The 27703-nt window shown below is 38.4% G+C and overlaps 1 protein-coding gene across 8 annotated transcripts in view; it reads left to right on the top strand.

The window, feature by feature from the left end:
- The window catches only part of LOC134665038 (myelin transcription factor 1-like protein), a 315775-nt gene that overhangs the window by 271768 nt on the left and 16304 nt on the right, over nt 1-27703 (top strand). For 5 of the 8 annotated variants that reach the window (XM_063521814.1, XM_063521815.1, XM_063521812.1 and 2 more), the window contains 9 exons: nt 20307-21349; nt 22094-22166; nt 22431-22471; nt 24000-24158; nt 24507-24762; nt 25048-25245; nt 25349-25556; nt 26213-26361; nt 26967-27064. In XM_063521814.1, coding sequence (XP_063377884.1) covers nt 20307-21349; nt 22094-22166; nt 22431-22471; nt 24000-24158; nt 24507-24762; nt 25048-25245; nt 25349-25556; nt 26213-26361; nt 26967-27064 — 2225 coding nt within the window. The remainder of the gene's footprint in view (nt 1-20306; nt 21350-22093; nt 22167-22430; nt 22472-23999; nt 24159-24506; nt 24763-25047; nt 25246-25348; nt 25557-26212; nt 26362-26966; nt 27065-27703) is intronic. The other 3 variants (XM_063521819.1, XM_063521820.1, XM_063521813.1) reach the window with 2 other exon arrangements.

Below are 27703 nucleotides of genomic sequence, written 5' to 3'. Positions count from 1 at the left end.
ATATACTTAGGTAAACAACATCCATAACCCAGGAAGAAATATCCGTGACAAAAACACACAAGTATAATTGCCCTAACTGGGACTCGAAGCCGGGACCTCAAGCATGCAGGATCGCTAGGTACCAAATACTCTAGAAGACCGTTACATAAATGAAAATAAGAAGCATAAATGTTACCATATCTTTTATACCTTACCTTACCTACAAAAACACATGTTGAAGCAAAATTCATAGCTACAATATTTGTTCAAAAAAGTAAACAAATACATAGAACAATTTGATTGAAATGAAAAACAAACACTTGTACGAGCAAACGTATCGATTATTCGCAACGAAGGGGTACGAGCAACATGTGAGTGGCTGCAGAATCGATATGCAGTAGTTCCGCGTTCGCGTAAGTGGGGTAATGGTCGTGCACTGTATTGCACCCTCGCGAAACACCCACGCTCGCCAATAGGGCTGCCTACATGAACAGGTTTTTATTTTTTATTTTAGTTGGTTTTTATTTTGTAAATTGATATTTTATTTTTTGTTTTCCCTATTTAGTTTGGGACGCCTTGGTTAGAATTATTTGATAATATCCTAATTTTTGTGTCTAAAACAAGCTATTTTATTGAAAAAATATGTCTTATCACAAAATTTGGTTAATAAATAATGAAAATTTTAAAAGTGTATGTATGTGTGTATATATAAAAGAGTTTACAATTATATTAACTATTTACCTAATTAGAATTAGAGCGTCAAATAATTCACACTCGTCATCTCCGTTTATAGATTATTTTATATGAGAAAAGTACAAAATGTATTTTTTTTTCCTTTTTGGTTGTAAATATGCACCTAATATTTCAAACAGTTTTGTATTATAAAGAGAACAAGAACGACTCTACCAGTGACCATTTTTTTTTAAATATCCTTATAGTAAAATTCAAACTTATTGTGACATGCACCTTTTTGTGATTCAAAACATAAAATATAAACATAAGGATTGTTACAAACAAGCAGGTCAGTAAACAGGTTTAGGTGTTTTTCTTTCTTGCAAGTTACCCTTACCCTCCATGTGTCTATGGCTGTCTATGGCCTTACCCTGTCTATGGCTGCATGAAACTATCGGTGCAACAGTTAACTGTAGTATATCCTACTATTCCGTAAGCAATCTGACTGAGTTACTATACTATTACCTATACTCTGTATCTTTAGGTATTTAAATAAAAGTAAACAAATAATTTGTACATTTTCGCGTAGTTATAACATTTATTAACCAACCATATACAAAACCGCCTGTATCTGTCACTGAACGACCTGCCTTTAAACTACATTATTTGATCATGTAATGATTTTATCTACCCTCTGACTTAAGGAGCCATTTGAATGTAGATTTTGTTTACTTTTATTAAATACCTAAAGATACAGACTACTTACAGTTGACCGAGTGATCGCGAAACGCCGTTTCAGCTTGGTTAATGCTTTCGTCCGGCTATTCTACTGAGAATGTTTATGAATCAGTGTTTTCGAAAGCCTTCGGGAGCCTTGGGGTTTGCGAAGTCTACTGGTCGCTAAGCCACTAGTGATTTAAATTAATTTTGGTCCTTTTTTTATATTTGGTATTTACTTATTGCTGAATACATAGTACCTATAGAAATTGAGGTTATTTGAAATTTCAAACATTGGCAAGAACCATTTTTTCTTAGTTGTCTTCATGAAATCATGTTTACTTTTGGTAACAAACATTACTATTGACATGAAAATCTGTCCATGTTCTAAGTCTTCCAAAACTCATTTTACTATTTAGATGAAAATATCCCAAATTATATTCAATAAATGTCAGTTATTTAAATAATATTTGATTAGAACCTGAGATTCTACCGCGAAAGACGAAATTCATTTATCAGCCTATCTGCAAGAGCGATAGAGAGGCAGGAATGATGCAGATTACTCCTATCTGCAAGAGCGATAAAGAGGCAGAAATGTCGGCTTAAGTTTTTTGCCGTAGGCCCTCTGAAATTGTGTAAAGCGCGACAGCCCTAGCGCGGGCCCAGCGAGGGTTGCGCCGGACCCTCTCGTGCCCGGACACGTATTGCGTGTTACTTATTCACGCTGCTTTCCCAGCACTATAACTGTTTAGTGTTTATATTCATGTTTAAAGAACACTCTGTTCTCTCTGATATAACATTACCTCCGTGGCCTACTTAGGGTAAAAACAAAACAATAGAAATGTTTAATTTTAACTGTGAAACTTTTTATCGTTTAAAACTAGCTTTACGAGTAAATGGTTGTTTTGTGTTACCTACAATTGTGGAAAACCAGCATTTATAGTTATAAGTGTTAGATAAACTTAAAATACTGTGCCTATGTCCATTCACAAAGAAGGTTCTTTAATTTTCATGAGGGTCATAATATCTTGTCCATACGTTTTATTTATAATGATTTTGTCAAAGGAATTTCTACAGGAACTTAATAAATTAACCTATACCAGCACGTTTGTGGGTAAAAATTTCACATATGTTTATACTGTACAATATAGATTTCTTTGACGCATGTAAGTTACCTAGATTTCAGAAAATAGTGAGTGCCCTTACAGGGTATCATGTACCTACCATCCTTAACTTATAATACCTAATAATATATTATGAACATGACTGCAATGCAATACAACAAAGAATAGGTACTTACTTACTTAAATATGCTGGTAATCGGTCAGTTCTTAATCTTTAATATACAATACTAGAGGTACATAAAAAATACAATTACCTATACATATTACAATGTAGGTATGTGTGTGTGAGCTTTCGCTAAATATACTTTTCACCACATCAGCTCAGAAAGGCTTACTTTGACTTCAAAAACTGATAGCAAAGTTGCATTTTATTCACATGTGAGGCAAAGTAATTAAATGCATTGTTTTCTTATGTTTGCTGGTAGAATTGACTTTTAAATGATGATTTTGGATAAAATTAATTAATATATAATTAATAAATATTTAATAACATTCATTTGTATTTGATTTGGTTTGATTTTATTTGATATTTTACATTTAATATTTGCTTCGGGTTGGTGTGGTGAAAAATTATGTGTTTCACTCGGGGGCAAAGTTGTTGTTTAACCCTCGTGCTTTAAACCCTCGCAACGCTCAAGATTCCATTTTTCGAACCACTCGCTACGCTCGTGGTTCAATTTTTGGATCTTTCGCTTCCTCGGCTATCAATATTAGCACGAGTGGTTAAACAACAACTTTGCCCCCTTGTAAAACAATAGTACATTTCGATGCTAGTGCGGAAGGTATGTCATTACTTCACGAGTACCGAGATATCTTGCCACGAGTCGCAGGCGAGTGGCAAGACTCGGGACGAGTGAAGAATGACATTTCCGCACGTGTATCGAACGACGTTTTTTAATACAGTTGCGAAAAAATAAGAAAAACATTGTTAATCGTACACTAAACAAAAGTGGTAACAGTGACAGCTCGGTTAGACGTCGTCTTTAAGTATATTATATCTATGGGCGTTTGGCAGCTATTCCGTTCCATTCAGTCAACTTACGAACGGAATTTTCAATATTGAATATTAAAAAATAAACGTGTTATAATGATGAAGAGGTAAGTAATTAAATATGAAATATGTAATATTTTTCGTATTCTTACATTAACGGTAGGTTTTTATGCTGATTACGACGTTTAAAGGAAACTAATATTAACACTTATCAATAAGTAGTCGTGAATTGGAACAAGTAAAAATTTAAAAAAATTGGAAAAGTAAAAAGCACTAGTTCGAGATAACCAACTTTCCGCACGCTAAACAGCTACGTAAAGTAGCACTTTTTGAGCAACTGTATTAAAAATAATTATTTTGTACTCCCGTACTTTTATTTGTCATTTTAAAGGGTCGTGCATACACCTTTAGTTGTCAAGACAAGTCTTTAGTCTATTCCCCAAAAAAGAATATGTGCATACACGCAGTATCTTTTTGACGATTTTACGATACTTCGTGTAATGACCACTTAAAAAATATTGAATGAAATACAGTGTTGCCAACCTTATTTTAAATGTCATCTCTGACAAATAAGTGAATCATAGACATTTTTTTTATTTTATTCATTCATTCATTCTTTTCCCGCCCGTACCCTCCATTTTTGCTACTTCTTGATTTAAAAATATTTGTAAAATTTACAATTTGATTTCAAAGTAAGTGCTTGGTCGTAGAAAAAGTATTGTATGCAACGTTGTTTAACTGAAATACTCGTGGCGTCTTTATTAACAATTTTCGGCTTCGCCTCAAATTGTTACTCACGCCGCTCGCCTTTTTTGACCTCTCTTAAACAACGGTTGCATAGAATACTATTATCGTACCTTTAATTTTTTGTCCAGTGTTTTCTGATAGTATAATACTCACTAGGAGATCCTCACTTACTTCACGCGCGTGCTATAATTGTATTTATATTTTCACATGCTGTTTTACGCTCATTAGAATATCATCTTACCACAAAAAATACATGGTGTACCTTTTGTACTTGAGGTAGTCAGGAAGACTTTGTACTCCAAGCACTAAAACTTGTTTTTATTTGGGAGCCATTTTTCTATCAAAAAAGCAAATACTTGCACCAAAGTTGAAACTACCTCAATCTCAAACCTGCAAACTACCTCGATCTCAAATTCAAATTATTTAGGTACTAGCAAAATGTCATCAGAAATGCTTGGTTTGTAAGTTAACCGGGTTATTCAGGTTCACCCTGTAAAATGAAAGGAATGCACTAATATGTGATATGAAAGCTTATTCTGATAGTAAAACTAGGTTATGAATTTGGTCTGGGTGTTTTCATAATTATGCTCTGTAAGCTGCCAAAAGTGATGTCCGACTGATTATATCCATAATACATCCAGGTCGAATTCATAATCTGTTATTTCAGTTAGATGAAGTCTCAAGCGCTTCAGCAAGCTTCTACTAAATATCAAAAATAAAGGTGGGGATACCGTTAGTATCTGATGCATACCTACATTGAGTTCCAAATTCTAAATTATTTATTTGTTAGACATAAGTGTGTACCCCAACACAACAGTAGGTCTTAGATAAATGTATAATTAAGTATGCTTCGCCACATGGCATACAAATAACTGAACAGACGACACACACATATATACATACATACATACAGAAGACATGGTCAATGCATTTACTAACTAGTAAGTAGGTAGTAGTAGTATATTAGTTACTAGTAATAATTTGTTTCATTATTAAATAACTACTTAGTCTATTTTTCACATAACTATCTTACTTCACCTAAATATCAATAAATAAATAAAGAACAATAAAGTATTTAATCAAATCGAATACTTATCCCTTTATTGCAACTTTTTATGTACTAATAAACGCTTCATATACATATAAGATATTTTATCTATTTATCTATACATTATACATGACATATCCCTTATTTATAAAAGTAGTTCCGGATGTGACGCACTAACTATACTATTCAAATAATAAAAAATACACTTTTAACCTATTTGTTTAAGAATTATTACTGTCATTGAGAGACGCCATTCCGATTTGCGAATAAAACGTTGTGCTCATTAAAAATGGCCTTGGCTGCTAAAATATATGACATATACTAAAGGAGTGACCAAGGTCTCCGTTGCTGTCCATGTCCCAGGCCGGATATAAATTTAATAGCATATATCTAAGGTACTTGCACCTAATAAGGCCCAGTTTTAAAGCTTGCTCAATTTCAAAATTTCATACTTTTATAAGTGTAAATGAGTTTAAATTTCTCGCCCATGTTTGGTTAGTACCATAGACAAAATTGCAATTTTATATAAAAATGAAAAAAATAAATTAAAAGTGGGCCTTATTAGGCGCAAGTACCTACTAGTTACTTTAAAAACGATTTCACGCAGCAATTTATTAGCAGCGTTTTTACTAATATTCACACCTCGAAAAGTTACTGGGAAACAGTGCTGCAACTGCATTCATAGTGTTTTTTTTTTATAAATACTAACCTATTTGTTTTATTATAGACCGCAAAAAGGATTATTCAAACACAAATTAATGTAAACGTACCCCAAGCAACCCCAAGCATTCCTCATAAGAATAATTATATAGTAACTGTAGTAAGTAGATATAAACAAATTCACTTTATCGCAAAAGCAGCTCTTGGCACGGACTTGTCGGGCTCAAGTGGGCTAAGTACGCTAAAACTTTACACAACATCTCAGCAAGGTAGATTATGTCCAGTTATCAGGCAGTTCCACCGAGCTATAAACTTCCCGCTAAAGCCATTTAAACGGGAAACTCAATTCGGCCCAAATTGGAAGAGCATTTATCTTTCCCCGGAGTCGATTTAAAAGCAGAATCACGCAAGCACACGACGCTATTATCGCGCGCTCGCGATCCTCAGGCCGCGCCAACTCTATGAATGTAATCCACGGGATTTACCCGCTGATTTACAGCCGAAGAAGCCCGACAGGAGCCGAGCCAACCCGAGGGCGTCTCAAAAGAAAAGTGATAATGTCTTAATCCTACCACACTCGAAACCCCCTCCAATTTTATGGTCGCCCGCGCAGACGGCACGTTTTGATTTATGATTTCAATAATTAAGAATTCTAAGGTGCAATTTGAATTTGAAGCCGCGATTTCTGAGGGGGGCAGCGCGTGTTTGTTATTGCCCGGGGCGGAAAGGGTCTCAGATCTTATGGCTTACCTTTCATTTTCCGAGGAATTATGTCGTGTAGCTTTAATTGTGCAATGAGATTGTGCAGAAACTCTTAATTCAACTTAGTCTGCTTGTGTGGTTAGTATTTGCTTCACTGCTCCATTTTTAGGTAGGTACCTATCTAACCTATCTTTTTATTATTAAGTGAAGGCAGAGAGAATTTAGACTAGAGGGATATTGTCAAAGTGAATTATGGAGTGAATTATGAATGACTAGCTGTTGCCCGCGACTTCGTCCGCGTGGAATCTTATCTTCAACATTTTACATCTTTAGTACCTATAATTTTCATATCCAAGCAATGTTGAAATTAAGTACTTTTCTTTTTTAGCAAGTTGTATGAAGTTTTAAGTCAAGTAGATTTTGATGTTGGTTGCTGAAATTACTTTTCTTGTATTCTCATAATAGGTACCTATGCCCTTATACAAAGATTCAAGTTCCGCATTCCGCACTCACAAAATATCTGATCTCCATACAAACTTTCAACCCCTTTCTCACCACCTTGGGGGATGATTTTCAAAAATGCTTGAATTAGTTTTCATGTTTTTTAATTTATTACCTTTTTTTCCAAAAAGTTAAAGTTCCTAGCTTAAAATTAAATTTACACCCCAAGACGAATTTTCATCCCCTTTTTAGCCCCCTTAGGGATTGAATTTCAAAAACGTTGCAATTACTTTTTTTTGTAATCGGCTATTATGTCTTTCTAAGAAGTTTCAAAGCATTTGTAATGGATTCAAACTTTGAACCCCATTTTAACCCTGTTAGGGGATGAATTTTACAAATCGCTGAAATCACTTTTATTGTCTTCTAATAGTATCCCCAAATACAAAGATTCAAGTCCCGCGCTCGAAAAAATGTTTGATATCCATACAAACTTTCTACCCCTTTTTCACCACCTGAGCGACCAGAGTCTGGAGCGTGGTTACAGGCCTTGCCTTCGCCGCAGCTTGGGACGCTCTTAGACAACGATTCTTTGAGGATTTCAGCGGCTCTCAGGTTGGGGGCAAGGGTGTGTGAGGCCCATCGTTGCCGTTGTGGAGTAATGGTAGGGGAAGATGGGCACCACGGTCTGAGTTGCCAGAGGTGTGCTGGGCGGTTCCCGAGGCACCACTCGATTAATGAGATCGTGCGGCGTGCTTTAGTGTCGGCTAACGTGCCGTGCGTTTTGGAGCCGCCGGGGCTGAGCCGCACAGACGGTAAGAGGCCAGATGGACTTACCTTGATTCCGTGGCGGAGGGGGCGCTGCCTTTTGTGGGATGCAACTTGTGTTAGCACGTATGCTGCATCTCATTTGAGGCAGACCACAAGCTGTGCTGGCTCAGCAGCGGAGTCCGCGGCAAGGGCTAAGCACGCGAAGTATTCCGCGCTGGAATCCTCGTACGACTTTGTGCCGGTGGCTATCGAGACGGCAGGCCCGTGGGGGTTAGAGGCTCGCGCCTTTTTTAGGGAATTGGGGCGTCGTTTGCGCGAGAGGGGCTGCGATCCTCGCTCTGGGTCGTATCTGGTCCAGCAGGTTTCCATTGCAGTTCAGCGGGGGAACGCAGCGGGAATAATGGGGACCTTTGAGCCGGGTACGATTCAGGGTGGTTTATTTTAGATTATTTAATAATGTATGTATTGTGCTGTGTTTATTTGTAGTTTTAGTATATAAGTTAGTTTATAGGTATTTATTGTAATGTGTTTGCTTGACATATTTTTAATAAAGATTATGATCATTTGAAGAAGATTAATTTAATAGAATAACGAGATGTAAAAAAATTGCATGACATTTTAAACTAAAATGTGGTTTGAATATTGGTGGTTATTTACGATTTTTGGGTTACAATGATTACTTTGGTGTTATTTGCTTTAATAGTATAGCAAGATGTAACAAATTTGGTTGTCATTTTACATTAAAATGGAGTTTTAATTTTAGTGATCATTTACTACATATTTTTGGCAGTAAGAATGTTTTTTTTTGACGTTACATTTTACTATGTATATGTAATGATCAGTTAAATACTAGACAAACAAAATTCTGCAGCCTCCACTTCATTGGTATGTAAATTGTATGCCATGCAATATTTTGGGACATGTAAGTTATGCTTAATGATACATTTGACTAAATAATATTTGGTAAAATGAAACTTGTCCAAGTAATTATTTGCTAAACAATAACTTGCCAAAAAAGACTATTGCTAACTGAAAATTTGCGATAAGTTGTTTTGCCAAACATTTTTTTGGGAAATGATAATTTGGGAAACATAGTTTGGGATGTGATACTTTGGGAAACGATTTTGGCCCATTCGTTAGTAAACCAAATTTGATACTTTTTTTACAAAGTTTCAAGTTCCTAACTTAAAATAAAATTTGCACCCGAAGACGAACTTTCATCCCCTTTCTAACCCCCTTAGGGGTTGAATTTCCAAAAACGTTGCAATCACTTTTTTTTGTAATCGGCTATTATGCCTTTCTAAGAAGTTTCAAAGCATTTGTAATGGATTAAAATTTTCAACCCCTTTTTAACCCTGTTAGGGGATGAATTTTACAAAACGCTGAAATTATTTTTCCTGTCTTCTAATAATATTCCTAAATACATAGATTCAAGTCCACCACTCGAAAAAATTTTTGATTTCCATACAAACTTTCAACCCCTTTTTCGCCACCTTAGGGGATGAATTTTCAAAAACGCTGAAATTAGTTTTCTTGTATTTTAATGACATATCTTTTTACGAAGTTTTAAATTCCTAGCTTAAAAGAAAACTTTAACCCCATACAAACTTTCATCCCCTTTTTAACCCCTTTAGGGGTTGAATTTCTCAAAATCGCTTCTTATCTCTTGTACACTTTATAAATGCAATCTGGTGTGCAAATTTCAACTTTCTGGCTTTTGTAGTTTCGGCTCTGCGTTGATGAATCAGTCAGTCAGGACACTTGCATTTATATATATATATATAGATTAACAATTTTAGAACGCTATTAGACTTTTCTCCTTATTTTTCACTGATACGTACGTGTGTTCAATTTGTAAAATGTCAAAAAGTATCGCCATCTAGTCGAGGATAGGCCGAAGGTATGGCATCTTTTCGAGCGAAAATTATCAGCGACAAAATAAAGATCAAAGCCAAATGGCGATCTAAAAGTGTTAATAATTTGTGTCTTGGGTCGTCCCACTAGTTTTTCGTCAAATTCTTAAATTAGTCCTATTCTGCTTTCGTCACTCATTCTACATTGAAAGCCACTGACCACGAGTGACGAAAGCAGAATAGGACTAATTTAAGAACTTGACGAAAAACGAATGGGACGACCCAAGACGTTACCGTCGAAAGATTGCAGTAAATGTACTGTCTCTATTATTCACTTTGACAATAGTCCTCTATTTCAAATTTTCTTTGGTCAAGGTTTACTTGTTTTTTTTATAACATGCCGTCATTACTCAATCATTGCATTAGGTACTAAATTGTCTAACTTAGTGGTTCCCAAAGTTGACTGGGCTCCGACCCACTGCCAAAAACTGCCTCTTGGCCGTCTTAAAAAGGGGGCATAAAATATTTTTGGTGACTCAGATACCCTAGTAGTTCCAGGGCCCACTCAATATTCGCTCGTTATAGTTTGGCAAATGCCGGTCTAACTAAAGCAGGCTTCTGTCTACTACACTGTTTTATAGCCTCATTAATAGGTATACCTCTACATGTACATCTCGGCCTCCTAAGACAATATCCTCGTCCTCATAATCCCTATCAGGCGTAATCTAGGGGCATTACAATTAACGCAGGCCGAGATAACCCGCACTCGCCACCCGCCGATAGGCTGCACTAGTTTAAACCGGTTACACCGCCCTCAGGGTTTATCTAATTACCCTACGCCAACAAGAGCACGCGTGTAGGGTTGCCACACCTGGACTGAGTTTTATGCTGTTAAGACGAAACAGGAGCTGAGTTTTAAATATTTTAGGTAAATATACCCGTCTCGCTAAAGGAAACGGCTCCGAAAACTAGTGCGATAAGGACAAGGCGAAAAATCCCGCGTAAAAATCTCAAAAATCGAGGTTTCGTACCCGACTGTTTCCTCCTCCAAAACTTAACCAATCCTAACCAAACTTGGAAATCTAAATGATTATGAAATTATCTGTGTCGGACCGTTTTGTTTTATGCCTACGCCTCTCACTGCGGCATAGTCAATTAGGCCATTTTGGCCATTTTTGAAGGGCTCTAGCGCCTTAAAAATCAAAAATATCAAAAAAAGCAAAACGGTCCGACACAGATATTGACAATATTAATCTGTGTTGAAAAAAACATTGCTCTAGCATCAAAACCCACGGAGGAAACAGTCGAGTACGTTTGTATGCAGAAATGATCACTCATGTTGGCTCTTAAAGTTCGTACACGTGAACATCGTGAACTAGCAAAATGATGGTACGTAACGACTAACCCCCCTTCATAAAACTTAGCAACCTTTTACAAACGTCTGTTAAATTTGGTCTCTTTCTATCCAACAGAAATGTCAAGATGGACAGGGACAAACGATATTTGTTAGATTTGCAAACGTTTACGAATAACTTTAAAGTGACGAAAGGTGGTTAAAAAGTAAATTATGTAAGACAGTTGTATCAATAACTCGTTGTACCAGACGTATAAGTCATAATGGATTTAATATAAATTTTGTTTATATATTGACAAATCTTTTTTGATTACTTTAACTTACCTATCCTATATACTAACTAATTATTGCTTAACCGTCTTTCAGTCACAGTAGGAGATACAATCGGTAGGTACAATACCTATCTATATACTACGCGCATATAATGCAAATCAAACGCGTATAAATCGAATTTTTATAACTGTAACTATATATTTCCTCATTTTTATCATGCCATTAAATTACGACATTCTATTCAAATTTAAATAAAAGGTTTAAAGGTTATCAATGTTATCATCCATTTCAAAGTCACTTAATAAAATATATTTAGGACTTACGTTGTATTACAATTTGTTTTAAGATCCGACGTTGATTTCTGTTGTATTCTACGTTGGAAGGTATTATTGACAGTTTACGCTGACCAAATGCTTTTATTTTTATTTAGTTTATTTACGGTGGTAAGTTTCCCTTTAGTTTAATTTATATAATCATCCTTTTCCAGTTTTATATCTTTGCTAATGTAATACTTATTTGTTTATTTCACTTAAATATGTCTTATCTCAATATCACAGTATTTATTGTTAACTTTTAAAAGTATCTTCATTTGCATATGTGTAACCGGCTATGTACCTACACAATATCGTCACTGACCTTAACGTCTATGGGCCCGATTCTGATTATGAAATAAACATCTATTAGACATCTTCTAGACATCACCAAGATACGATAACGTTTAAGATCTAACCTGTCAAATTTGATATTTGCGCGATCCTGGAGATACTCTTGAACGATTTCCACAGGATATGACTTAGAGATCTAATTCACATCTAATAGATATCTTACTCTATCTAACGTAAAAGTGACATTAGTAGCCTGAATTGCGCTGCAAAAGAGAACTAGTTGATATCTAAACTATAACCTATCTAGAATGGATCTAGAACGTGTCGTCTCTTGTGAATATCTAGAAATTCGAATACAGCAGTATGAATCTTGCCTTCGTCCACGGAACCGAACGATGAATATTTGCCTCAAGGTGTAGGGCATAGTGAAAAACTTCAGCAGCAAAAGCCAGTAAATAAGAAGCAGCAATATTATGTCTTGAGATTAAAATTAGAAGAAAGGGCTGGAACAATCGTAAGTAGTTTATATTAGTTCGTAGGTACCCCATTCCAAGCCTCCATTTTGTAAAAAACCCAGTGACGTACAAATAAGACTTGAATTAGGTTTAAACATAAGCAAAACTGAATATTATTTATAAATACAATATTACCTGCATTAGAGCACATTAGAGGGAGCCCATATATGTAATACTTGTCAACAATAATAAAGCTTATCATAGAACAACATGAAATTAAAGTTTTCAAAGCTGTGCGATTTGCAGTAAATTTCCGAGAAAATTGACCAACAAAAACAAAAGACGACTGACAAGGATATATTTTTTTATCACCGGCCAGTGCCCGCGGTGACTACACCGTGCAGGTTTGCCATGTTACATACATTAGTGCACATTTTTTTTTAAAGAAAATATGTATTGTTATAAAATAAAAAATATATATAATATATTCTCCTCTGGTATCTATTTCGTATAAAAGTATTGCAAATGTGTAGGTAAATAAACAAAATATAACCTCACGCAAACGCTCACGTGCCAACCCTACCGGTAGTCCGTTTCCTTCACCCTACTCACGTACCTAAGCGTACCCACGCTTCCGGTGCGTCAAGGACCATCGATTACATCTCGAGGCATATTGCACAACTTCCAAACTGGTCGGCAATATTGAACAAACATTCGGTTCCTAGTCCTACCTTAAACCGATTCATAATCTAGGTATTCCTTATATTAATTTCCAGCAACAGAATGCCAATAAATACCTGACCTATGGTTGGGACCTGAAGTTATGGGTACTAAGATCAACTAAGGGCTCGTTTAGACAATACGAGAACTCGCATGCGAGTTTCATTACATTGCGGGTTTTGATCGGGCGGTTGAATTGGACGTAACCAACAGATCGCAATGTAACTAAAATCGCATGCGAGTTCACGCGCCGTCTAAATCGGCCATCAGAAGAACCAAATGATTTGTGACTTACACTCGCAGCTAAAGCAATCCCATTTTGCTAAAGGCCATGGAATACCACTCAACTCAAGGCTACTCAAGTTCCAAACTCCCTAAATCGATCGATACTGAAACTCCGTAACGTAAATTTTATCACACAGAGTTACTGCCTTTCAATTTTGAGTAGTAGTGTGATATACGAGGTTTTTTCAAAGTAGTGCCGATAGATTCCAACATACAGGGTGTTACTGACTATCGGGCTTTAAATCCAGGGTTCGATTCTACTCGCTAAACTGAGCTACTTTTACTATGGCACCAACCCCGAAATCCCGAATTTTTTTTACTTTTTCATACATTTGGGCTCATCAGATGTCGACGTTTTCTATGGAAAAGCCAAAAATTTTTCCCCGATTTTAGGGTTGGTCCCATAGTAAAAGTAGCTCAGTTTAGCGAATAAAATCAAGCCCTGGAATTAAAGCCCCATGGTCATACACATACTGTATATTTACAAATTCACTTAACTTACATTTTTAGGGTTCCGTACCCAAAGGGTAAAACGGGACCCTATTACTAAGACTTCGCTGTCCGTCCGTCCGTCCGTCTGTCCGTCCGTCTGTCACCAGGCTGTATCTCACGAACCGTGATAGCTAGACAGTTGAAATTTTCACAGATGATGTATTTATGTTGCCGCTATAACAACAAATACTAAAAACAGAATAAAATAAAGATTTAAATGGGGCTCCCATACAACAAACATGATTTTTGACCAAAGTTAAGCAACGCCGGGAGTGGTCAGTACTTGGATGGGTGACCGTTCTTTTTTGCTTTTTTTTGTTTTTTTTTTTGCATTATGGTACGGAAACCTTCGTGCGCGAGTCCGACTCGCACTTGCCCGGTTTTTTTAATTTTTTATCAAGAATAAGATTAGCACACCGGTGGGAATCGAGTTCTCTGCTCATCACTAGTCCCTTCACATACGCACGTTAGTACCTACCTACTGGGTCTCATCCGGTGAGTCAAGGGCCATCGATTCTATCTCGAGGCATATTGCACAAACTCCCAACTTTGGCCCGGTCGATACGCGATCGGGTGCTTTGTTTGTATAGATACTCGTAGTGTAAAAAGCCTATGTAAACATAAAAGCACTCCTATTGACCATACATACATACATACAATAATGTAAGTACATATGTAAAGTTAGACCAAGATAAGTCTGCAACGATTTTTACGTCATTATTTATACGCCATAATGTCATAGAAGTATGACGTTTAAAATAACACTTGCACTGCGTGTGTTAACAAAATCTTTTCTTTTTTTGGTTCAACTCTACTTACTTCGAATAAAGGTGCAACTGTTAGTATTACTGCGCCATCTCGTGACCTGAATCGAAAGCGAAAACAATTCAAACTTCTTAGCAGGTGCCGCCCCCTACACTTCACGCTGACTTTTACGTAGTAGGGTCATAGTAAAATGGAAACTTGACATAATGCGCCAATAGGGGACTTCTTTGCTTCCGTCTGCAGTTCATGTACGTACGCTCCCTGTTATAAAGAGCCCTAAAAGAACGGCTAGAGGTCATATTTCCCGGAAAAATCTTAATACCGCGAACTAGGATTTTTCACGCACGGTACAGCGACATCTAGTGGGTAATTCGCCAACTGAAATAAACTTTTTTTCCAATAAAACTAGGAAATAGGTAGGTACATACAAAAGTTGGATTGACAGTAGCACACTGTAGTATAATGCGTGTTTTCGAGCCATTGATGTATTAGTCCTATACATATAAATACTTATATCAAAAACCTGTTAAAATTGTAATTATCTAGAAGCAACCTAATAGGTTTTGATTAATTTTTTATATATTACTGGGTTTTTTCTTATATTATGTTCATTTCGATGAATCGTCGAGGTCCATTTTTGAATTTTGAGGGCTTGACTGTCACCATAAATCTCATATAGTCGCACCAATAAAAGTCTGCAGCGGATTTGATAGCCCACGCCAGCCATTCTCAAAGTGTGTTCCGCGGAACCCTAGGGTTCCGCAAAGCCTCTGTTGGGGTTCCGCGAAAATATACTTGTAATAATAAGAAAAAAACCAGCTCTTCTATATGTATATCTGGTCCACAGTGATGAACGAAAATTTTTAATTTGGGGTTACGTCAAATATTTCGCTTGCCGAAAGGGTTCCGTCACCAAAAAAGTTTGAGAACCGCTGGCCCACGCAGTGTAAGTGTTATTTATATATCATAATTTCATAAAAGTTGACGTTTAAAATTACACTTGCACTGCATGCATCAAAATCGATGCAGATTTTTTACGGTCTAACCTTAATATTACTGGTTAAATGGGGTCGGCAACTGTCAAAGGTTTTTTTAGATGGCGCCAGCATAGGTTTTCCCTGTTCCTAGTTTTGTTCTAGGTCGTACCATAAAATTCCAAAAAAAATTAACAATGATCAGAATCTTAATTTTATTTGTTTAACATAGGTGTATTGGGTAAGGTGTACTATAGGGGTACAATGTACATATGGGTGTGATTTAACACTAATCGTAAGATTGACAAGTACCTAAAACCTATGCTGGCGCCATCGTTTACAGATGGACTTCGACCGGCTTTAGGTTTGAAAAATCCAGTAAAAATTCCCGTTTTTTTCTAAAAGCCATGTTTATTAAGTTTTATTCCGAAAAAACAATATCACTTAGTTTATATATATTTCCGAAAAAAACAAAAAATCGGAAATAAACGGAAACAAAACGCACTTTGGGAATTTTTCCATTTACATCTAATTCATAGAGGTAACTACACCTGCTTAGTCGTGTGTTTTGTTATATCTAAATGCTGGCTGGCGATCGTTTGTGAAAATGTCTATTGACTTTGAAGCTGTCGTTAAAGTTTAAAAAAGTTTCGTTTCCTTCCCAATAAAACTGAATAATACAGGAATAATACGAAAAAAAAAGAAAATTTCAAAACGTCCTGAAAAACGTCCTATTCTCTTTGCTATCAGTATATGCGATAGACCCAAGGCCCCTACCTTTATTGTTCTATTTGACGGCGCAGCAACTAGTATCATTTCTCTCTCCTCGCTCTTTTAAAATGCCATTTGTCAAACAAGGACAACTATACTGTTGACAAGATGGACTTCAAATCCAAGTGGCCCCTTTTTAGGCGACCCAGGTTGTGCATGTGTGCGTAAAAACGTATATGTGTGCTCCTTTAGGGATGTAAAAAGTAGATTTTAATCATGTTATATATCGATAAACGCTACACAGCGGAACGAAATAGCGATTAATTGAAGCTTCAATATCTTCGTTAAACATAAACATAATTGAAATGCTAATGGATAATGAATATATTATAATGTAATAAAATAATTCAATTATTGCGGACCACCTATTTTAATAGGTATTTATGTATTTTAATTAAATATCTGAACTTTCCCTTGGTTCTCTCCTGGGGCGTGACTACAAAATTGTGATATTATAACCACAATAAAGAAAAAAAGCGTTTTTGTTCATTTTAGGTATAGTTAAACCTTTGAAGTAAAATGAAAATTGCAAGAAATGTCGGTAGTTTATCGATATGACTTTATCGACATGGCTACAGCAAAGTGGGTCGCTTTGTTAATCGTACACTAAACAAAAAGTGGTCCCACTGACAGCTCGCTTGGAAGGCATCTGTATATATTCTTATATCTATGGATAGACCCCACCTATAGGTAGGTTATTAAATTTCGTTATCTAACCTCTCTATCACTCTAGCATATTCGAGCGATAAAGAGGCAGATAACTAAATTTCGATTTTTGCGTTTCCCGGTAGGCCCTTGTTAACAAACCGCCTTGATGCATCAATGTCATATTTTATTATCTGTGAAAACTTGTCAAAAAACAGCTCAAGGCACAGTATGTATAAGTTACTCTATGGTTTGCTAGCTCGCTTAATGCTGCACTCTGGCGGCAGAACATTGAAGCCCCTAAGTTAAAGATTCGTAACAAATATATATGTGTATTGATTATGACGACAACCCGGTTTCTTTATTATACGAGGGTCGTTCCAAAAGTTTCTAGCTGATCCGGCAGTATGCATGAGACAATAATACTATTAATATTATTGTGTGAGAATTTTCATTAAGGACTTATTGTGGTGAAGAAAAATCACACTTTTTTCATGAATAACTATTGACTATATACCTACGCTTAGGGAATGCAATCCCGCATGAGGAACTCAATCCCGGTATTCCGCGGGATTGCCATTTTAAGTCCCGCGGGATCCCGGTATTTGCGGGATCCCGCTTAATTTACGAGCGGGATTAATCCCGCAAATTGCATGCGGGAGTAATCCCGCAAATTGCATGCGGGATCCCGGTATTTCGGGATCCTGGTATCCCGGTATTGCATTCCCTACCAACGCTTTGTATCTGTGTAAGATGTTTCCTAATATTTATTTATTAATTTATACCTTAAATGCATTTTTCATAAAGAGTCCCATGATATTGCTGCTAATTGAGAATCTTAACCGTTTTTTCCGTGTAAAAATTGATTGTGTAGGTACCTAAACAATGTTTTGTAAATTATGTGTAAATAATGACTAAGGTAGGTACGGTCGAAAATGAGTCAGTCATAAAATTAATTCATTAATAAGTCATAATTTATTGCTTTTGTAGGTTAACAATAGGTCTTATAACTAAAAAACAGTCACTGCATTGTACTTAATTATAATATAAAAAATAGCCTACAATATTTACAATTTACATATAGAAAATATGCTTTATCCTATAAAATGTTTGTGCGTTGGTTTGTGCCAATATTGCAGATTTTTAATACAATCCTTAAAACTTCTTTAAATGTATAAATAGCTACATTTAAAAATGCGTATTTGTTACAAGATTTTTTTTTGTTATAAATATAGTAAGATTCCTAATATCCAACACACCTATTCAAATCATGTAGATCTAGAGGAACTAGAAATTTTTGGTACTACCCTCTTAGGATTTAATGTGTGTCAAACGGGTGAAACAAGTTAAATTTAAGTAATAATTTTTTTTTGTCTATACCTAAGGGCCTGGCCTCACTGGTGCGTTGCGTTGGGTCGCGTAGTTTCGTCGCAGGCGTCGCCGCAGCGTTGTCGCTGCGAAATTTTATATACAAATTTCAGAACGGGCTACTTAAAAAAAATAAGTCATCTCATAATTATATCAGAATCCAAAAACTTTCAGTATGGCCCACGTACATACATTTTTTATTACATGCCCAATGAAATGCGTTGCGACGACGCGACGGAACCAGCCGGCCTAGCACAGGAATGGCGCAACAGTAGATATCTAACTCGCGAGATAGAGTACCTGTCTTTTTCTAGCTGTATTCATTAGAAAGGAACTGGTAGAGTTAGACCAAGATGAGTCTGCAACGATTTTGATAGCACACGCAGTGCACGTGTTATTTTAAACGTCAAACTTCTATGAAATTATCTGGTGTAAATAACAATTGCACTGCGTGTGTTATCAAAATCGTTGCAGACTTATCTTGGTCTAACTCTAGTCTATCTCGCGGACGAGATACTGCCGCACCACTCCTTGGTGGGTCTACAGTAGTGGGTCTACAGGGCCCCTCTCTAAAACTGGAAATGGATCGACTTTTGTAAGGTGACATCAGCCAGAAACGACAATCGTCAGTTGAGTGTATTGCTAATGTAATTAATTCCTAATAAATAATCAAAATTAATACGTACATAAAGCGGATAAATTCGAATAGAGACCGTGCGCGTTAGAGGGTCTGCCATCTTGTGGCCTGAATCGGAAACATATGTGCACATGTACTTTGCCAAAACACGTTCTTACCATCTACCGTTCTCGTCGGTACGTTTTCTTGTGCATAGTAGGTTCTGCCATCTTGTGGGCTACATCGGAAGCCTATAAATGTGTCAATTATACACATTTACGCCTCGCGCCGAAAATTTGACGGCTATTATGCTGCCCCCTATAGTTCATGCATGCCTATAGATTCGTAATGGCTACTATTCGCAAGGCATAATCTTACTGTAAAATAATGAATGTATAATATTGCCGATCCAAACCAGGCAGTTAACCCATGTATTACTATCACATAAGTATGTTATTCTGTTTGATCATCTTTTTTTTTCACGAAAATATTTTTACGTACCCATTTTAAATATTTCTATTAAAAAAAATTTAAACCTCCTTTTTGATAGGCATATTACCACCATGGATATGTATGCTATAAATAGTTTCTTATCTCTGGTCATCAAATCATGGCCACCGATAAACCGTGAAAAAAACCGTTCCAGTTGAAGAACTATCTTTTGACAGAACTGAAAAAGTTTCATGAAAACTTTCACCCTTTGCAAAAAAGTTTTTTCTGGGTAATTATGCGCATAGTGATCACATTTTGAATATAAAATCACATTTGAAGCGACGAAATTACTGTATGTATACAAAAGTTTTTCACCAAATTAACAGAATATGTGTAACCTCGGTTATTAACTTCTAACTCGTGTTGGGCGCTCTAAGAAGAACATCGCACGGAATAATCGGTTGGACTGCTTCCTGACGCGATATTGTATTACCAAATTCCTTTTTGCTTACATTGTATACAATTTATGAACTTTTTTTTAACTTTTCATGCTCGAGTTCAAACTTTTCGACCTACATTCTTGTTCTACCATGTAAAATTATTTTTGGTCTGAAAGCTCTTGAGTGAAATGGTTTTTACGTGGGAACGATTTTTGTGCAACCAAACATAATAAACAAGTGCTTAAAGTGTTTCAACGTCGATGGGAAACGCCTAGAATCATTTCCGCGTAAAAATATTGTGATTGTGGATGGAAAATCGAATCGCAAGTACAATATTTGAATTATATGTTGATATACGTGAATGTGTCACGTGACGCGGGGATGAGTCTGACGGAGCCGTTTGTTGCAGGACGGCGCCGCTGAGCGCGCAGTCGTCGCTCGCGCAGATCAACAAGAGGAGGCTGGAGTTCGGGGTGGATGTAGAGTCGTTCAGGATGGCCGACCGGAGAGTGGAGCGTAACAGCAGTGAGGGCTCGATGGACGAGGAGGAAGTGGCCGGCAAACGTAGGCGACGACTCTTAGACGACGAACGCCGGGAAGACGACCTCCGACGCCGAACCTTTCCATACCGACCCGGCCCTGCGCGAAACGACGACGACGAAACAATACTTAGAGAAACGCATGCGGCCCTAAAAACACTTTCCGGCAGCTGGTCTAGAGAACAACCCCAAAACTACAGCGGCGACGAAAACGACGACGCTAACGGCTTCGAAAACCTCTTCGAAGAAAAACAATCGCACAAAATGCTTCCGTCTTCCCCCTCCCCGTCTTCCGACAGCGCAGATGGCTCGCAAAAGAGCTTCTCACTGAGCCACAGAAAAGAAGAACAAAGTAGAAACGGTTCCATTGAAAATGAAGTACAAATAAAGAAAGTCGCACGTTTAGATCGCGACAAAAGTGACGACGAGTATGAAAAACACGGAAAATATTCCAATCACTACGATGCGCCAAATTTTGATGAGCTAGTTGATTCGTCTTCCAATGAACTTGAGATAGATATGTCTGACCGGCATGAAGACAAATATGATGACAGAGAAACTAAGCCGAAGCGTAAAAGTGAGACGATGTCGGTCAATAAGCAGTCTTTATACAATGCTTACAAAGCTGCGACAGCAGCGTTGCCGTATTCGACGCAGTCCGCGTTCAAGCCACCCGCGGAGGTGAAGCATCGGCTACACGGAGCGACATTTCCCAGCGAGCCCTTCGGAGGGTATTCTAACGAGCATGATAAGAGCTCGATGGGGAAGGGCTCGAAGCAGTACACAGTGTTGCAACCTGCGGGCGCGGGGTCCCGTGCAGCAACAGCTCTACAAGAGGCACGGACGGTTCCCTCTGCCACACCGACGCGCGACTCCAGGCCACTCGCCGCGCTCTCCCCGCCGGTCAACAGAGGTACAACCACCTCCAGCGAAACACCTAAAACTTCCTTAACGACATTACTATAACGTCGAACTCCACGCTATCAACTTCGCCCAAGTTTGTTTCAAGGTCGCTCGATAACTCATAACGTTACCCGCGGCGGAACCTGATGTTCTCCGTTGTAACCATCTTTGCTAAACTGTCTAGACAATTTATGTGCCTTCTATGAATGGAATGTAGTATCTGTTGTTACTTAAACCGTATAAATTATAATAGTTTCAACTAAGAGGTCTCAAAATGGGTTTTATCATTCAAAACAATCCTCATCTGTCCGAGCAGATGCCAGTCCGCAACAGACGTTGGCAACAAATCATCCTTCATTTGTAAGATGCCTCTCATAATTTAGTCTGCGACGGTTACATTAAAGGCCCCACCTACGTGGATATAGTATATAAAACAGTTAAATATTTTCCTCGTATTGTCGGGCGATAGCTGGGTTTACGTTAGGGCGACGCGCAATAAAAACGGTCAGGCAGGCGGTGGGCGGGGTTACGTGCCGCCCCGTTTTTCCTGAAAGAAAAATTGTGAGTCCGCCGCGCAGCCGCCTGACGTTCTTTATTTTTTCTTTTAAGTGTTATGCGGGGTGGGGTCGCAGCGGGCGGGTGGGCGGCGCCGCGCAGGTACGCCCCGGCCGGCACGCCTGCCCGTATCGATCGACCCACGCCCCCCTGATGATTAGGGAAATACTGATTTGTGCACCGGTCGATTTGTTCACAGAAGGCAACAAGTGTCCCACACCCGGCTGCAATGGGCAGGGCCACGTCACCGGTCTCTACACACACCACAGGAGGTGAGTCGATGATCATCATGTATTTCAGTCATCGAGGTAACTGCAATAGTCACTTTACTGGAATTAACCCAGCAACATTTTGAACAAAATACTACATGGTTCTGAACACAACTTCGCTCATAACAATTAACCTTGGTAAACTGCTAAACTTCAGAGTTGAAGGCTAAGGGTCTAGTACTGTTTACGTATTGCGCAATAGTTAAAGTTAAACTGATTTGAAACGTGTCTTGACGATATTGATTTGTGAACTGTTTGCTCCCCCAGTCTGTCAGGATGTCCAAGAAAGGATAAAGTTACACCGGAGAGTAAGTAATGTGATTTTAATGGCAAATACAGCTTCTTCGGTTTTCTTTACCATTTTGTTTTCTTATTAAGACTCGTATATTGTTTCACTTTTTTATTTTATGTTGATATTGATTATTTGCTACTTATTACATAGTTGTTTTAGTAAAACTGTAGCATATGTACTATGTAGCCTAGAATTAATCTTGTTTTGGCTAAATTAACTTTAGTTTAGATAAGTATACTGTAGAAGTGGACAATGTAAAAATGGGTGCTTACGTAAGCAATATCACATATAAATAATATCGATTACGCTTATTGTAAATGTCGTTCAGCTCCATTCACCATAACATATGTATTTAATTAAAATTGTACTCTTAAGAATGTTCGGCTACAAAGGGTAGGTACCTATATTCCAGAACTTGATTCCCAGAAAACCAACCATTTAAAATTTCGTCGTGCCCAAAAATATATAATTGGTGATATATAACGAACTCGGTATACGATAAAAGTTATTTGTTTTACAAGGGGGCAAAGTTGTTGTTTAACCGCTCGTGCTAATATTGATACCCGAGCAAGCGAAAGATTCCAAAATTGAACCACGAGCGTAGCGAGTGTTTCAAAAAATGGAATCTTGAGCGTTGCGAGGGTTTCAAAGCACGAGGGTTAAACAAAATTTGCCCCCGAGTGAAACACAAAATTTCTCACCACACCAACCCGAAGCAAATATTAAATGTAAAATATCAAACAAAATCAAACCAAATCAAATCCAAATGAATGTTATTAAATATTTATCATCCAAAAAAGTCAATTCTACCAGGAAACATAAGAAAACAACTCAAAATTTGCATTTGATTACTTTGCCTCACATGTGGATAAAATGCAACTTTGCTATTCGTTTTTGAAGTGCAAAGTAATTCTTTCCGAGCTGGTGTGGTGAAAATTTTATTCTCGCTAGTAACATTATGAGTAGGTACTATAGTGATCCAAAACACTCGAGCCCTGTGAGCCTTCTTTTAGGGCTCGCCTCATCTCTTGACGCCTAAAAGGCTATAAGCCTTTTTTATTTCATTAGTAAAATAGGCTAAAAGACGCCTAAAAGGCTAAAAGCCTTTTTTATTTCATTAGTAAAATAAGCTTTTAGCCCTTTAGGCGTCAAGAGATGAGGCGCGAGCCCTAAAAAAGAGCTAAAGGGGCTCGAGTCTTTTGGATCACTGGTAGGTACCCTTTCTTCTTCATGCAAATAAGTAGGTAAGTAGTCTTATCGCGTTGACCTTGCTCTTGTCATGTACAATTTCATAATAGATATAGATTTGTAAGCGAACTTTTTAAAGTAGCCCTTTGAATACGACCTTCAAAACTTTAATAAAACTTGCTCAAAAGTTTTCAAACTTCTTTTTAAGGTCAACTCGTGAAATCTCTAACTTTACAATAACACTTCTTGGTTGTGTTTGCAGTCCTTTTTCTTAGCCGGAATAATTTCACGATTTGAGTTTTAGAAAATTAAAATTTACCTGTTTATCTATAAACGATATTTTTTCCAAAATATAGTATTGGCGTTGCACGAGACGATCTTGAAGTGCCCCACGCCGGGGTGCAACGGGCGCGGCCACGTCAGCTCCAACCGGAGTACTCACCGCTCGCTGTCAGGCTGTCCGACCGCTGCTGCGAGGAAGGCCGCTGCGAGATCCCAGCGCGCTAGACTCACTGGTAACTTTCACTATTAGTAACATTAAGGGCTTATTTAGACGGCGCGCGAACTCGTATACGATTTTAGTTACATTGCGGACCATTGAGATTACATTAATTCAGCCGATCAATCAAATAACGCAATGTAATGAATCTCCTCGCATGCGAGTTCTCGCACCGGCTAAAACTTTGGAATTACTGGCTTAAGCCGGAGCAATCACAGCTCGTTGTCAAGCTGCTATGGGGACGCTCTAACGCGCTCTAACTCATTGGTATTAATTGCCTCTTGAATGCTCAGTGTACAGTGATAAAAGTTTGTATGAAAAATGAAATGTTTGCATTTCATCTGACCATCGTCCTTTTCCTCAGGTCTTCCCACAGTGCCAGCGCCAGCCCCAATAACGATTACCATAGAGAGCACGCCGACCCGGGAGCGCTCGGAAGCGGCGTCGCCCCTCAGCCCCGCCGTGAAGCGCGAGCCCGAGCTGATCGTGCCGAAGCGCGAGGCCGCCGAGCCCGAGCGCGACTCCCCCGGCATGGAGACGCGCCACGCCGGGTACGGCGCGCCGCCTGACCAGAGGTCGCCGTACGAGCGGCCGCCGGACGACCACGTTCGGTCTTATAGGTAAGCCGTTCTTTATATCTTCTTGGGGTCGCTATAATATCAAAATACAATTTATTTAAGTTGAATTTAGAATATTCTGAGAGTTGCCTACTAATTACTGTACCTATACTGAACTGTATTAAAAGATGATACGAGCCCTGAATGATTGATGATCCAGAACATGAATTGAATGGCAAACTTTAAGTCTTCTCAAATATTAGAAGATACCCTAGTTTTTATCCCGTTGATATGCTTTAGGTACCTTGTAGTTCTACAGACAATTTGAGCATCTGTAATTTTCCTTAGCCAAATGAACGAAGCGCGGTACGGTTACGAATCGCGATGTTACGACGGAGTCCCCGCGTTCGAGCGGTACGACCCCGCGCAGTGTCCCCAACGCCCCTACGGCTGGGAGGAGGAACGCTACCACGACCCCCACCTCCCCACACCCATGAAGACTGACCAGTCCGAGCAGGAAACTAACTCCGGACCTATCTACCCCAGGTATGTCTAGATAAGGTTAGGGTCAACTATGTGGTAAACGAGACATAACTATCGAATCGGGTCTAAATCCTTGGTATGATTGAAATTGAACCCCCTTTCCTAGACCAATGTACCACTACGAAGCGAGTAGCGGAGTGGGGGGCGTCGGGGCGGTCGCGATGGGGCCGGGAGTGCCGCCGGGCTTCTCGGCGATCAACCTGTCGGTGAAGATAGCGGCGGCGCAAGCTCAGCGGCCGCGCAGTCCAAGCCAGCGCGACCCGCGCGATCCTCGACCGGCCATAGATCTTTCTACGTCTAGCGGTAGTCCACAGGTGAGATATCGTGCCCATGGTCTAAATAAAAGGTCAGCTCCGTCAGTAGCAATGGCTTACAAATTTGCAATAGCAATGCGCTTATCAAAAGAAGCACCCATACTTTTCTTTAAAAAGTCTGAAAGTTACAGTCAGCTCGTGTAATGTATGTACGCTACTAGGTAGGGTATTCTATACTGCCACGTTAATACAGTTATAATTACAAACCAAGTAATTTCATGGTCAGAAGCGATTTAATTTACCTATACACATTAAACAAAGGTGAAACCCCACTGCGGTGTACTTAAACTTCAAATACGAGACTTGTTGTTATGCCTATTGTTTCAATTTTGTTATGTTGTTCGATAATCGACGGTCATTTTCAATCAATGCGCATTGCAAGCTTGCCGAGCGCCGCAATGGGCTTTCGGCCTAAAACGAACTGACCTTGGAGCACGATCGCTTATTGGTAATTTGGCTACCTTAAGCGCTTCACAAATCATACTTAATTCAGAATCCTAAATCGTAAAGATTCAACTGAGTTTAGTAAGACTCAAGCTGCACTAACTAGAAACATTTTTTTAGGATCGTAGTTAGGATGCCAGTTAGGATGACTGATATAAGTAAGGTGCGTGAAGCGTTTAAGTTAACACTTACTAACAGTTTGTTCACACCAGGGTCCGTACGCGTCGCCCGTGTACACGAGCGCCGGCGGCGCCCGCGGCAGCCCGCAGCCGGGCGCCTCGCCGCAGCTGACCGCGAGCCCCCAGGTCCCGAGCCCCCAGGGGCAGACCCTCGACCTTAGTGTGTCACGTTTACCACATAGGTGAGGCTTTCAGTTCTTAGGATTATAGGATTATTTTGTGTAACTTGTTTTTAGGCCACTTCACTTGACTATATTTTCCTATCGCATGTTTGATTAGTAAGAGGTGAAGAGCAGGTGGAGAGCCATATTTATTTTGCAATTTTAATTTTTTTTTCTAATTTATTTTGTCCCAGCTTTAAGCTAACATAGCAATTTTATTTTATGTTCTTATTTTTCGTCCAAGAATTGTTTTTATCACTAAGTTGAAACACAAACATACCTATTGTAATTTGGACAATCACTTTTATTCTGAAAACCTGTCTTACTAAACTTGAGTCTTGAGACGACCTTTAGACGCTTTAGTCTTTCCATCAATTCGAACCCTTTAAATTTTTAATAATTAATTACGTTTACGTGATACATAAAGGCGATCATGTGCTTTTCATTTCATTAAATAATATTCTCGTTAGGTAGGTATAAATATTACCATTCATTAAGTTACTACACCATAATACACCAATATTATCCTCCTCTAATGAACGCCGACTATACTGAAGAATATTCTCCCTTAATTGTATGTTAATCACTTGGGAGTAATTAATCTAATGGGTGCGATTTGTCACCAGTCGCAGCTTCCCCGGTGGCGTCTCGTACAGCAGGGAATCCACGCCCGACAGCGGAGGCAGTCACCCGTACCTAGAAGCCTACCATAGAGACGCAGCCGGTAAGTCGATATCTTCCGACGCTGAATAGGTACAGTCACCTCACGGGATTGTTATGCCATTTGGGGTTCTTGCTAAATTGGAAATTCTATAGCGTAGTAAGCGTAGGTACAACCAATTTAGCTAGGACCCTAAATGGCGCAACAGTCGCGGAACGTGATGGTACCTACTTCGGCAATAGGCAGCCTTCGAATATAAAAGAGGCTGTGAAATGCAGAAACTAAGCAAGCTGCCCTATTGTTGGCACCTTTAACCTTCATTCAAGGCAATATTGATAACTTTTCTATAAAAATAGTATAGGTAAACACAATCTCTACCTAGTACCTAACTAATCAGTATTTTTTTATGTAAATGATTTAGGCTATCACTGTATAGCTGCGAAATCGCATGGAGAAATTATGGATGAATTAATTGATAAAGTCGCTATGCACTTTTGCGGCTGATGGCACATTAAAGTACTTACATTACCTACAATAACTTACCTATATTACTAAATCTTACCTTTTATTTTATTTAATTACCATAGTTCATAATTTTAGTATTGAATTTTACCTAATTATGCTATAACAGTCTAGGCATGATTTAGAAAATAGCAGTTGAATATTGATATGAAAATGAATCCATTGTGGAGCAATCTTTGT

Source organism: Cydia fagiglandana, chromosome 6, assembly GCF_963556715.1.
Source record: "Cydia fagiglandana chromosome 6, ilCydFagi1.1, whole genome shotgun sequence".
NCBI classification, from domain to species: Eukaryota; Metazoa; Arthropoda; class Insecta; order Lepidoptera; family Tortricidae; genus Cydia; species Cydia fagiglandana.
The sequence above is the reverse complement of the archived record's forward strand: the minus strand, read 5'-3'. Positions and strand labels throughout refer to the sequence as shown.